The sequence below is a fragment of the Xiphophorus couchianus genome, chromosome 5, assembly GCF_001444195.1.
Source record: "Xiphophorus couchianus chromosome 5, X_couchianus-1.0, whole genome shotgun sequence".
Lineage (NCBI taxonomy): Eukaryota > Metazoa > Chordata > Actinopteri > Cyprinodontiformes > Poeciliidae > Xiphophorus > Xiphophorus couchianus.
The window spans coordinates 21,342,305-21,355,707 of NC_040232.1; the positions used below are offsets into that span (position 1 = coordinate 21,342,305).

Sequence of the window (13,403 nt, forward strand, 5' to 3'; positions counted from 1 at the left end):
ATGATGCAGTGTGAGACCTGCATCAAAAAATGCACCCTTGTAATTTTCTAGAGAATAGCCCACATTGATGCTGTGACGTGCGATGCCCTGTCACCAACCGTCCATACAGAACTACCGACTCTTCTAAGAAAAATATCCATGGCTAAATCCAGAAATTTGTTCTGTCTCTGCCCCAACTGAGAAGTGCAAACCTACAAAACACTGCAGTACTGCTGCTGTTTTTTTCTCTCTGTATATTGATTACATTTCAGTGTTTAAAAACTTAGTGTGGTCTGCTTTCAGGTCCCCATAAACCAGGCAGGAAGAAACCAGAACTTTGTTACTGATACTCAGTGTGTTTCTTAAAATGCTGTAAATAAAATCTACCCAAACCAACAAAAAACTTTTCTTTTATCAAGAAAAGACAACCTGAATTTGTCTCTGTCTGGCAACCTGACCCCTCAGGCGGTGACAACTTGGAAGTAAACAACATGGCCACCAGCAACAATGTTTGCAGAAGGTAAAATGTAATTCTTGTTCTGTGTATGGAGTTCTGTAGTCAAAGAACCAGACCTCTTCAAGCAATAGCTGTTACTGTAACAGTGATGAAGTGTTCACATGGGAGTTTTTGTTGTTGTTGTTCAAAACCAGGAATGTTTTTAACCATTTGTGTCCCCTCAAAAATGGCTTAAGAGTTTTTTTTTTAATTTTTTAAAGAAAAAAACGGGTTCCTTGTGTATTTATGTGAATAGCACAGAGAGAGAGAGTAGGGTTTTAGGCCATGCTAGGTGTTTCTGTGTGGACAAAAACATTTCTGGGAACAGACCTGTGGGAGGTGGGTGTGTTTGAAACTGACAACCTGTTTTAGGAAAAAAAAGCTCTTCCATATGGAATTAGCCTAAATAATCTTCATTTATTCTCAAACTATTTGTCAGTTCTACCTTGTCTCCAAAAGAAGTTGTTCACATCTTTCCAGCCGATGTTGGTATTAAATGGCAACAAGACAGAAAACCTGTTACATAAATCAGATTTTCTATATGCTGCAACATCTGCTTAGAGTTAATTATTTGTGCTTTTTAACTATTTTTAACAAACATTTGTTGTAGTTTGAGATTACATTGGTCACACTGGTTCTAAGACTCAATGTTCGCCTGGTTCTCTCATTCTGATCTAAATTCTGACCATCATTAAACTCTAGTGTGAACGCTCTGCAACCCTGAGGTGAGCAGATGTAGCATCACATGCAGTCCATGTGTATCAGTTCTGAAGGTTCTGTACAGTCAGACCACATTATGACGGTCCCAGTCCTACTAGTTCCAACTATTGTTTGCGTCTGACCTGCTGGTGCAAAATTGCCAGTCACACATTATTGACGTAAAATCATTCAGATTTAAGTTGCTGTGAAAAACATCAGATTTGTATCCAATCTGATTTGGGCTGTTCAAACTGTCCTAAAAAATCTGATATGGACAAAAAGTTACATTTGGTTCCCTGCAGTATTCTGAACCACCAATTGCAGGATTAGTTTTGTAAACATTCAGCACACACACTTATCTCAAGTTAAGCTTTGCCTTTTGCAGCTGTGGACAATGAAACAATTATCAACAATTACCAGACATATCAAGTATTCAAGTATTCAAGTATTAAAGTCAAAAACAGTTTGACTTAACTGCTATCCATGTAGTTGCAAAATAGAGCTTCCTATATCAGATTAACTGGGAAAACAGATAGCAATTTCCTCCACCTTACTGGATCTATCGCACAGCAATGCCAGAATAGTAGCGGATACAGTGGCTTTAATCAGATGCAACTCCTCAGAGACAGAGTCATTGGTGTGATTCATATCAAGTGGCTATTGACTAAAGGTGTTTGCGTAAGAGGTACTTGTGATAATGAGTTCACCATGAACACCCAATTAGACCTGAAATCTGTACGCAGTTAAACGACTTTTGTTAGACTAATCTCAGGTGGTCTGTTGTTCAGATGGGAAATTCTATTTAAATGTATCACACACACTACAATGTGATCATCTGAATACCTACACCAGGGCTCATTGCCCTACTATGATTATTGTGTTTCAGCTACTAATTGGATTTGGTTTTGATTGTGCTCCAACAGAGCAACAGTCCTATTCAAATTATTGGGGGAAATTGTTATTTTTTCCAGTCACCAAGCAAAAAAGTGTTAAGATATTGTCTAATTTTGTGGAACCCAGCAGATAGGGGAGGGAGAAAGTTTTGGAGAAGTTTAAAGCATGGTTAGGTTCTAGAACAATACCTAGAGCTTTGTTTAGTCCATCATATGAACATGGAGAGCGGACGGACCAGCTGTAGACCTACAAAGACACGAAGGTCCACCTAAACTGGGCAAGGACATCATTAATCAGAGAAGCAGCCAGAAGGCTCATGGTAACTCTGTAGGAACTGTGGAGCTGCAGGTCATCTCAGACATTATTTTGCTTGAGATGACAAAATAATGTAATCTCGGATGATTTGTGAGGAGTTGTACTCTTCACAAATCTGAAGTTTGTGAACGAATGGCTGGAAGAAAGTTATAAACTCTTCTGCTTGCATTTTAGAATATGCCTTAGAGGTGCTCTGTAGGACGACTGACATGTCTTCAACAGCTTATTCACAAACAACTTCAGAGGACTGAGATTCACAGGAACAGCAAAACTGGCACACTGGCATGAGTGTGTTTTTCTTCCAAGTTTCAGACAGACATGGTGTCAAGAGAGGTTTTGATTTTGAGAACCAGTTGAAATCCTTTTCTGGTTTAATGATATGCAGAGACTGATCTGAATCTATGGGGCATCATTCATCTTAAAGGGGAACAAAATGCCAGCAGCACATCCTCATTTCTGGACAGACAGTACTTTGATTTGACTGCTGCTGTTCTGCTTTACGCTTCACAGCCTTATTTGTCAGTGTTTGAGGATGAATGAGGGTTGATGCTGTTGTTGAGGAGATTACTAAGGTCTGGGCAGGACGATGAGGTAAGGAGCCATTGTGTGATCAATCATGACTGTGCTTCCCTAAAGCTAAAACTGCCGGGAAGCCGGCCAAATCAGTCATTTATGTCGGAGCTTTCTGTTCTCCACCATGCTAATTAATGGCCTGATGTTAATTGGGTGCTGGAAAGCCCATCACAAACACCCTTCCAGGACGTTTGCTGGATGTCAGAAAACTTCATGAGTCGAACAGAAGCAACTGTTTAGATCTGGCCTGTGTAAACCACCTGCAGAGTATGTTTGTTTGCTAATACTCTTGTGGGTTCAATTAGCAATTTATGAAAAGCAATGAAAACACAAGGAATGCTTCCTAAAATCTGCTGGGTTAGTTTGCACTCTTTCAGCTCCAGGAGGCAAAAGTATTGCCTTTAGTTTCAAACTGCAAACACAGTTTTGCAGTGGTGTTAGAATCCACCATTCCTCAAGGTAAAATAGGCCCTGGCCTCTTCCTGGAGAGAGTTTCCCTGAGTGTGCTGCTTCTCTGAACAGTCCTAGAGCATCCATGTGATTTGTATTTGGTGACACAAGTGGACACAGACAGCGCATGTATGAATGTTTGTTAATTTCTGTGTTGACCCTGTATTGGGCTGGTATCCCAACATTTGCCCGTTGACTGACAGAGGTAGGCACCATAGAAATCTCAAGATGTTTTTTTTTGTCAGACTTGCACTTTTTATTGGTTTAATTCAATGATATGTGTATGCTCCTTTTTTAAAAAAATATTAATTTTACTTGATTGTTTAGCAATGAAGACAAAATTCATAAAGACCTGACACAGAGAAAGAGATGCTTTACCCTGGGCTTAATTTATGACCTTCATACCAACAGTTTGACCAGCAGTTTGGTGGGAGACTGAATCATTATATCTTTATACAGTAGGTGACGCTGATAAAATGACAAATAATAATTAATATAAAAATGTTGTGATAAAAAGTCCAAATTGCTCATCCCTATCTATAAGTTACAGTGCACCTTTAACAAAAAAATCACAACCGCTGACTTCTCTGCTTCAATTAACCTTCCCAGAATCCTTTGCTGCTTCACTGTCACTGTCACATGATCAGCCTCATTCTCTCTCCTCTCCAGACGCAAACACCAACAACATGAAAATGAATACCGGGTGTATATTGGCCCATTTTTATTCATGGTACCATTCCTGACATGTAAATAACTGTTAATATCATCATAAACCAATGTTAGTGTTGATATATTGTGCATACCTACTAAAGTAGGTTGATTCTTGAACTACAGAGATGGCCAGTGGTTGAACTGCCTGAGCTTCCTCTAAGCCCAGAAACATGACCATTTGATTTACTGTAAGTTTACTGGATTTACTCTGAGCTGCCCTCAGGCATGAGTGCGTGTGGGAATGACTATATGTCCTGTGAGTCTCTGTGTTGCCCTGTGATGAACTGTCCTAACTCTTACCCAATGGACTGGGCACCATCCCTGTGCAACCCTAAAAGGAAGCAACAATAGATGGATGGAAGGTTGTTTTTAGGGTTTAAAGTGTTCTAAACAGAAAATGACTCTGAGAAGGCTGCTGTACCAGAACTAGACTGAAGTCTATGACATGACTTTGAGGCCTTCAGAATGCCACTACAACAACTAACAACGGCCACTTGTTGTCATGGTGTTTCTATAAGTGGATTCTAATTATGTCAGTGTTAAAGGTTAGTAATTTACTGTCTCCAGCACCAGCCTTTATGTGTCAGATCTTATTTGTTTTTTTTCTTTTTGCTTTTTCCCACTTGTCCCAATGCAGTTAGATCTTGTTAAAATTTAGACCAGTAAATTGTTACCATAGTGATTTCATCTGGTTCATCAGTTAGAACATTTTTCAACCACATAAAATGACTACATTCCTCTTCTTTTTTATTATGGGGTGTGCTAGAAATGATAAAAAGTCACTGCAGCAAAAATGGAAAAATATCCCTTGGATTAATTTATATAATTTTTTTCCTGCCAGGCACTTAGTGAAAGTGCCCTCAGAGAGGAAAGTCACATTGTGTTTGATGTCTGGCCAATGGAACTCAAGGATATGGAACACCAGGACTGAGTCCAAATTGGAAACACCAGTATTTTACAAGAAAACACTTCCAGAATATATTACAGCTCAGATTTGAGAGGCACTCTGACATTGATGCAGACATGTGTTAAGACAAGCGAATAACATATGGATCATTGGCACACTTTGTCATTTGAATAGTATTGACTGAGTATGGATGGAAGAAGATATGTTCAGAGATTTGTGCTGCAGTTGAGAACTGACTGGCGAGAAAAAACATTCAAAAACTTTCTGTTGCAATAATTTCATCTACTTTTTATGTACATTTTCAGTTTCTCTATGTAGAGCTGACCAAAATAAGTAATTTCTGCCATGTTATCCATTAGTTTTATTCTTTTACATGGACTTACTCTGCTTTATGTCATGTTGGGTTGAAGACCACATCACAACTGCAGATCCTGATCCATCTGTAGACCATAGCCTGTTCAGATGGTTGTAACTTCATCCAATGTCTCAGTGGTTGTTCGGTTCATAGGCAGAATAAGTGGTCAAGCTGCTAATTCTCTGAGTAAGCCACAAAGGAGAATCAGCTGAGCCCAGTGGATCTTGCAGCTCTAACACTTCACTTTGCTGTTGCTCATCTGATTTTTGTAATGCAGGCTTGTTATTTGACAGCACACATTGATACGGTGTGAAGGTGCTACAATGAAAGGGCAGCTGTTGGAGTCCAGACCTGAATAATCTACGCTTAACAAATCAGAATATAAAATATACATGGTGGCTGCCTGTGTGTCATCTGACCTGTCGCTTTGCACATTCAGATGGTTTGAGATAAACTAGATTTGTTTGTTACTTACATTTCACTACACTGATATGCCAGCCTAACCTTCAATGAGTTCCTCATGTCATTATTTGACTGTTTCCTGTGGTTCTGTCATCTAGTCAGGTTTTTCTCAGAAGGCCCTGACAAAGGCAAATCCTGCCGTGTTTATCACGGAACAGATACAACATATAAAGTCCCAAACATGCACTCATGCAGTGTTCTATCTGCCACTCAACAATGTAACAAAGGCCTGTGCTCAGCAGACTGTGTGAATTGAAGGAGGATGAGGTGTTTTTTCCGCTCTCTCCTCTGGTGTATCGTCTCACTATCATCTTGAGGCTGGAATGATGAGACCAGGCAAGCAGATATCTCTGCTTTGTCTCAGTGTAATGGAAATGCATTCACGCTCACAATATGGCCGACTTAACATTGCTGATAGTCCTGAGTTAACACGGCACACAAGTAGGCTTTATGGCTGATTGTTCTTTTATGGCCTCCATGGTTCTTGTCATCATTCAAGCTAATGCCATCAGTAACTACTCCTCTGGAGATAGTTGAATTAGCCTGGGTCTGCCTGCCGTGTTACTGCCCACATTTTCCATTATTGCATGACAGCTATAAGATAAGATGAATTTAAATGATCCCTGTGGGGCCGTGGGGTCAGTGCAGCAGTACAAAATGAATTATAAATAGGAAAACAATACAGTTCCTGGCTGATTGTAAATGCATATGTTGTTAATGGTGGTGATGACGGGGGATATTAGAGATTAAAGAGGTTGTACTTTATAGGTAATCAATGTGGGATAATTGCATCCTTGGTGGAGTTTAGCTTTCTTGTTGATGGTGGAAACTGGGAATCCTCACTTTATCCACATGCTGCCATATGGATAGATTTTGTTCTGTAATCCTTTGGGGTGGGCAACAATTTAAATTCATCAATGCATTGCAGTTAATTTTCTTCCAATATAATATAGATTCTGAAAATTCTGTGAATCAATATTGCATTGGTCAGCGGGTTCGCGCCATGGTGAGCAATACTTTGGAGAAACGTTTGACTTTTCATATTTGAGCGTACCGCTTCCTACATTTCCTACACTTTTTGTCAGGGAACTCAACAGAAGCGAGTTTGATGAGCTAGTTGTTCAGCCAGCGCCATTTCTTTGCACCAATGGCGGCGCAGAGAGCGGCCATGATGCAATTTGCTGCTGGCTATATCAGCTCTGTGTCACATTTGAAACCCTTTGATGTGAAGTTCTCTTTTTTCTTGAGTTTACTGGCAAACCTTTGGTGTGTTTTACCACCACCAACTGGTGAGGGATGAGGGTCAGAATGGCAATATTTTTCAAATATGTTTGAAAATGATTCTTCAAAAATGTTATGAATTATCCTAGTAAAGAAGTAAGGAGTAATTAAAGGAGTAACTTCAATTTACAATTTTCAGTTACAGCACTGTATTTCGTTTTTACTTTGTACTTCACATTGAGCATGTGTCTACTTCATGTCTACTTCTTTATTTTCAGATGTTGTGGCTCAAAAATTGTGATACCCTATTAAAGTAATGTATGTTAGGCAAGAAAAATAAAAAAAGTAATGCTTAAAAATATTAATAGATAATCCAAATAATTATTTGTATACAATATCAAATCAAATTGTGACCCAAAGAATCAAAATTGAATTGAATTGTGAGGTTTTTAACAATACCTGTAAATAAAAAAAAAAATAAAATAAAAATGTATCTGAATTGGCCAAATTCAGAATCATCTCTTCATACCAGAAAGAAAAGCCAAAATCTGTATCGATCAATAACATTTTAGCTGGTGTATTTCTGATATTTAATTTTGACCCTGTGAATATAAATAAACCAGTTTATTTATCTTTCACATTATTTTGTCCTTTTCTCTGTCACAGTATAGTTTGTTTGTTTTTTGGAGAGAGCAAAACAATGATTCTAGATTAAAGAAGAAATAGTTTTTTGACCTTGATGGCTGACATTGCTTTTCAGGGCTGACTTGAGTCTGAAAAAGGCAGCCATGCATAACATCTCTGCGGTGTTTGGATCTATCGCAGCTCCTTTGGATGTGACATGTCCCTGTGCTGAATCTGTCACCATAATGCTACTGTGTGTGCTGTTATTATCATCCACTGCCACATGTAGGAGAAAGAAAGCAGGTTTATTTCTGCAAATGCTGACTTGCCAACAGATGTAGTGGAAGAGTGATGTGGAAGGGATACTTTAGAGGACACTTTTACACTTTTTAGGAAATCCAACACAGAAAACTTTCCAAGCACGCTTACAGCGCAAACTGGGATCAGTAACATTAGCCTGCTCATGTTCTAGCTACTGGTAGACCATTTCAACAAAAAACGTCAAACACAATCACACTTCTGGCAATTTTGACAGGAACTGTAAATACTACATGACTTTGTTTATAATATACTAGCCTTTCACAATGACTGTAACAGTAAAAGACAAATGTTCTATTGCTGGAGAGTAAAAGGAAAACTTGAAAAACATTAGCAATTTAAATGTTTCTTGTTTATGTTTTATAGATCCACTTTTTCAGTTAGGCCCGGGTCACATTACTGTGTATCTGCCTTTTGTTTCAGTGACTTAGGAAGACATGATGTCATAGTAAACACTTCACCATCATCTAACTCTAAATGTAACACTATAGATGCCACCAGATGGATGTCTACACATTCTATTACACACACCGTGTATGTCACACATGTACCAGTGTGATTCAGCTATCAGAGCTGTGACTCAATAATATTACCTAATCTCAGTCTGTGCTCTCTGTGCTGATAAGGATCCACTAAAGTTGACATACTGGATCCTAGAGTATGAAAGGGAGACCTGCTCTTTTATTATTTGGCTAACAGTTACATGACCACTGTTATAAAATAAATCTAGATGGCGATGTCATCACAGAAGCATCACATCCATTATGAAAATAGCAGAAAACCAATTTCCACACCCTTGTTCCCAATATGCAAACTATTCAGAATGAGTGCATAGGAAGTGATTAAAGAATAGGTTGGACCGAAAAAATAATCAGAAAATTCCAATGTGCAGGATGACAGTCACATACTGTATTTTATTATTCAGTGCAATAGTAGTAATCAAGTTGAATAAAAGAATGCCAATAAATAAAGTTAAACCCCCACCTTCCGAAATACTTTACAGTTTCTGTGTGGATGTTTGAAACAGAATCTGCCAGGCTGAAGCTGTGTCATTGGTTAATATTTAAATTGTGGTAAGACAGTCGACCCTTCCTTCTGGCTGTTTGTTTAGTCTCCAACAAGAACGATGCTGGTCTATGTTTAATCAGAATTTGTTTTAGGAAAGGCAGGGATGTTTTTCAGTGTCGTGGAGCTTTTGTTCTGGTGATCCTCTGTTCTGAATTTCTTGGAACGAGTCTTCTTCTCACACTCTCATTAAGTATTGATGGCTCGTAGTGTGATAGGTTCTAAATGAAGACATTAGCTTTTGTTGGTTAACGTGCTGCTCCAGATGACAGCTGCTGTCACTAAGGTCATGCATGATGTGGACAAGAGCTGTGGTGACAGTGTTAGTCTGTTCTGTTCTCCTGTCATGTTTCTCTGTGTATCTCTTGCCCCTGATTTGCACGCTTATTGGCTATAAATACTGTTTCCATTTCATTTTATATCTCATTTAAAATATTCAACTGGAGATTAATTTTCATTGTTGGATAGTAATTTTGTGTCCAATAATTTTCTACGCATTTGAGTAAATAATAAAAAAAAAACACAGTTAAAAAAATGCTAGCTTGTCATACACTCTGGTCACACTAATACCAATTGTCCAATATATGTGTCGTATGAGACATTCTTAGGAAAATGGAGATAATTTGTTTTGAGATGTGTGTGTGTGTGGCATTGCATTTAATATGCTGTAGAGCCCATCTTTTTTAAAATAAATAGTACATTGTGAGGACCCACTGCTCCTTATAGGGCTCAATACCCATGCTCCATAAGAAGAAGAGCTGTTTTAGTGTTAGGGTTACGACTAAGGTGTGAATTTAGTCCAGGTTTGGTTTGGAGTTAGGCATGTACTGATAATGATTAGGATTAGGGTAAGGTTATAGAAATTAGTGAAAAATTAATGGAAGTCAGTGCAACGTTGTTGTAAAGCTACAAAGACTTTCCGTATGTCTGTTGGAGGCTGAGGAACACAAATAAAATTTGCCATTGTTCTTTTTATCATTGAGCTTATCAAAAATATTCTAAAAAAACTGCATATGAGGAAGCTGAAAAGCTAGATGCAATGCTATTTGATGCTGGTGTTTACAAAGCAGCCAATCCAGGAGTCCTATTCATTTTCTTAGAAGATGATTGGCTATTCCCCCAATACCGGAAATCAGAAAGACAGTGCACGTTAGCTTCTGTGACAGTGTTGCTACGGTTTAATGGAGGAGGTAAAAGTGTTTTCTGAGGGAATCTCAAGTATTCTAACTGAGTTCAGCTGGTTGTGGGATCCACTGTATTGGCAAAATTAAATTTCTTCTAACTTTGTCAACAAATTTGCCTAAACGAAATTTCCCAGTAATCCACTGGGCTTAATATGTGGATTAAGCCCAGTGGATTCACCAACGCAATAGTTGCTTCTGCTCTTCTGCAGTGTGATTATAAGAAGTTTTCTGGCAATCACCTGGTCAGCTCCACTGACACCAGAAAAAACACGAGCATTTGTCTTAGACAAAACCACATATTCATGCCATCTTTTTAAATTTCATTATAATGAAATAATCAGGATTAAGACCTTAATGAGAAAACTGATAACTACACATACTCCTCCAATTGCTATGCTGTCTTCTGGACTTGTTTTCGTCCTATCTGGTGGTGCCTTCAACCAGTATGAGAGAACCTGCGACTATGACACAGTAAGAGTCAGCAATGAATGAACCTTGTCATCAGTTTTTGCTGCATGTACATTTGGCCCTATTGTTGGTTTATGTAGATTTCAGGCATATTTAAGAGTGAGAAGATTTATTTGAGAAACACTTCACTGTGTCCAAAAGATCCTGGGTGATGTTAAAGAACAAACCAGTGAGCTGCAAGATGACTCCTGTTTGTGTGCTAGAGTAATTAGAAGTTCCTGCTGGGGAGTCCAGGCTTAAATATTTAATCTTAAGGGAGCCGTGGCAAACATGTCATGCTGCCTGAGTCCTTTATGTCCAATTCACAGAGTCCACCGTGCAACAGCCACTGGTAAGATGCCTTGTAATTAAAACAGATTGGGATTGTGCAGACGGTGAGTTCCTGATCATGATTGCCTTGTTGGAAGCTCTCTGCAGCATTAATGTGTGATGGTACGCCATGGGTTTGTAGATGTGTGTCAGTGATAAGGCGGAGATGTGTGAATGTTTGGGAACAGCAGCAGCCGCTTATTCCGCAGAGCTGACGGCTGACTGAAGCTGTTTTGTTCAGAAACAGGAGAGATGCAGATAAAAGGCTCCCATTCTAATAGAAAGGTAGCAGAGAGACAGACCCAGACTGACACAGGATGTGGAAGACAGACTTGCAGTCAGGTTAATATTTACTCATTCATCTTGTTGATGTCGATTATGTTCATCCTCGCCCTGCTTTTTGTCTTCTTCTCCACGTCCCCATTTTGACAGATATGTGTCACAAAGATGTCCACACGCGGCTGCCAGGGAACAGACTCGGTCATCAAGCCCCTGGACACCATCCCTGAGGACAAGAAGGTGAGAGTTCAGCGCACGCAGAGTGGCTTTGACCCGTTTGAGAAGCCTGCCAGCCAGGTGAAGAGGGTCCACTCGGAAAACAATGCCTGCATTACCGCCAAGAGCTCATCTACTGGGAAAGAATCGCCCAAACTGCGCAGGCACTCCAGCCCAAGTTCTGTAAGTGTACTTCTGCTTTATTATTGCCTTGAAACTTCACAGGTAATATTCAGTTCAGAAATACTTAACTTATCCCAAAGGGAAATTGAACATCATCCCTCTTACTTTCCTATTATCTTCAAAGAGTTGTTGAGGATAGTGATGCTGTGGGCAGGAAGGGACTGTGGTACCGAGTAGTACAGTTATACATCTGAAGAAGACTCTGACTAAGGGCTGCTGTTAAGTTGCTCAATATCTGGGCAGCAGAGGCAATATTCCACAGTATCACTTCCTGGATGACACCATCAGTCATTGGCAAGCTCTGCTAATCCGGTCCTTTGCTGTTGCCGCTCCTCTGTAAGGACATTTTCACCACTGATAGTAAAGTAGACTTGGTTCAAGTTGGAACCAAAACATTTGTTCCATTTCAAGCTGCTGTGATTCTCTTTCACACTGAACCAAACCTTTTGAAAACTCTGTTTACCCCCTTGCCTGTCTGAAGAAGATACTGAAATGTAAATATAAATGGAGCGACTGATAAATGGAGGATTTCAATCATCTGCTGCTTGACTTGCATGTTTGTTTTGGTTGTATTTACCCAGAATACCATGCGATGTAGTCAGCTTCCTGTTTTTGGAGTGGTCTCTGATCCATTTGGCGTTGCAATTGGAGTTTACTTCAACTGAACCCAGATTAGGATTGTTGGTGGACCACAATTTGCTTTTTTTCCACATCAGAGTTTGATTGAGCATTCACACCTCCCCAAACTCTGGCAAACAAACCAGAGTTTGATTAAAACGGACTAAAGAGGGCTGGTGTGAATGCACCATAAGTCATGCTGCTCTGTTTTTAGAAAGAACGCTTTCTCCTGTCAGCTCTTCCTAACAAACAATCCATGTTTTGTTTTTCCTAATTGTCCTGTCATAAACTTTCCCATTTACCACACTAACTGAGACCCGTAGAATCTGATAGTGTTCTACTTTTGTACTTTAGTTCATGTTTAAATAGCTCTACAACCCAATAAATACCCACTCATTTTTATTGTTCCTAAAAAATGAACCACTCGAGTCCAGGTTGCACTTAGTTTTGTATCTATGTTGAATGTGGACCTCAATAGAAGAGGGTTGAATGGCCATATAACAAAAGACTGTTCCTGTCTTACCTGCATTGAAACTTATTTTCAGCCTTGGTGAATAATTTATTTTGCCCCCTATTAGTTTTACAAAGTGAGCGGTCTGCACCATGCTTCCTTAAATAAAATGAAACACCAAACTAATCTTCTTTCAATTCAACCTGTGCAAATAGAAACTCGCAATGTAGCAGAGTGACTCTATTTAGTCTAATTAGGATATATTTGAGATGAATATTCCCCTGCATTTAAAACAAGAAGTGATCATACTCTGCTGCCAGGTCCACAACTCCCACCGTCCTAGCAGGAACAAGAGGAAAGAGAGAACACCATCTGGAAAGCTGCCGATGAGCAGTCACTTCTGTTTGATCAACAATGGGCGAGAGAGCAGTCAACAGTAATGTAGGTGTTGCCATGGAAACACAGCTTTTTGCTTTTGGGAGGCTTTTTCTTTTGTTCACAATTAGTCATTTTGTATTTTCCCTTCAACAAACTATTTAAATATAGAACAATTATCACCGTGCTACTCTGCTGGACTCTCAGTCCCATCTTGTACGGCTACAACAAGCAAAGCAAAGCTTACAATG

At 39.3% G+C, this 13,403-nt stretch overlaps 1 protein-coding gene across 5 annotated transcripts in view; it reads left to right on the plus strand.

Annotated features, from left to right (window-relative positions):
- cdk14 (cyclin dependent kinase 14) overlaps positions 1-13,403 on the plus strand; it is a 156,328-nt gene that overhangs the window by 33,071 nt on the left and 109,854 nt on the right. For 4 of the 5 annotated variants that reach the window (XM_028016631.1, XM_028016630.1, XM_028016629.1 and 1 more), the window contains one exon: positions 11,463-11,708. In XM_028016631.1, coding sequence (XP_027872432.1) covers positions 11,463-11,708 — 246 coding nt within the window. Of the gene's footprint in view, positions 1-11,292; positions 11,316-11,462; positions 11,709-13,403 lie in introns of those variants that run through there. The other variant, XM_028016632.1, reaches the window with a different exon arrangement.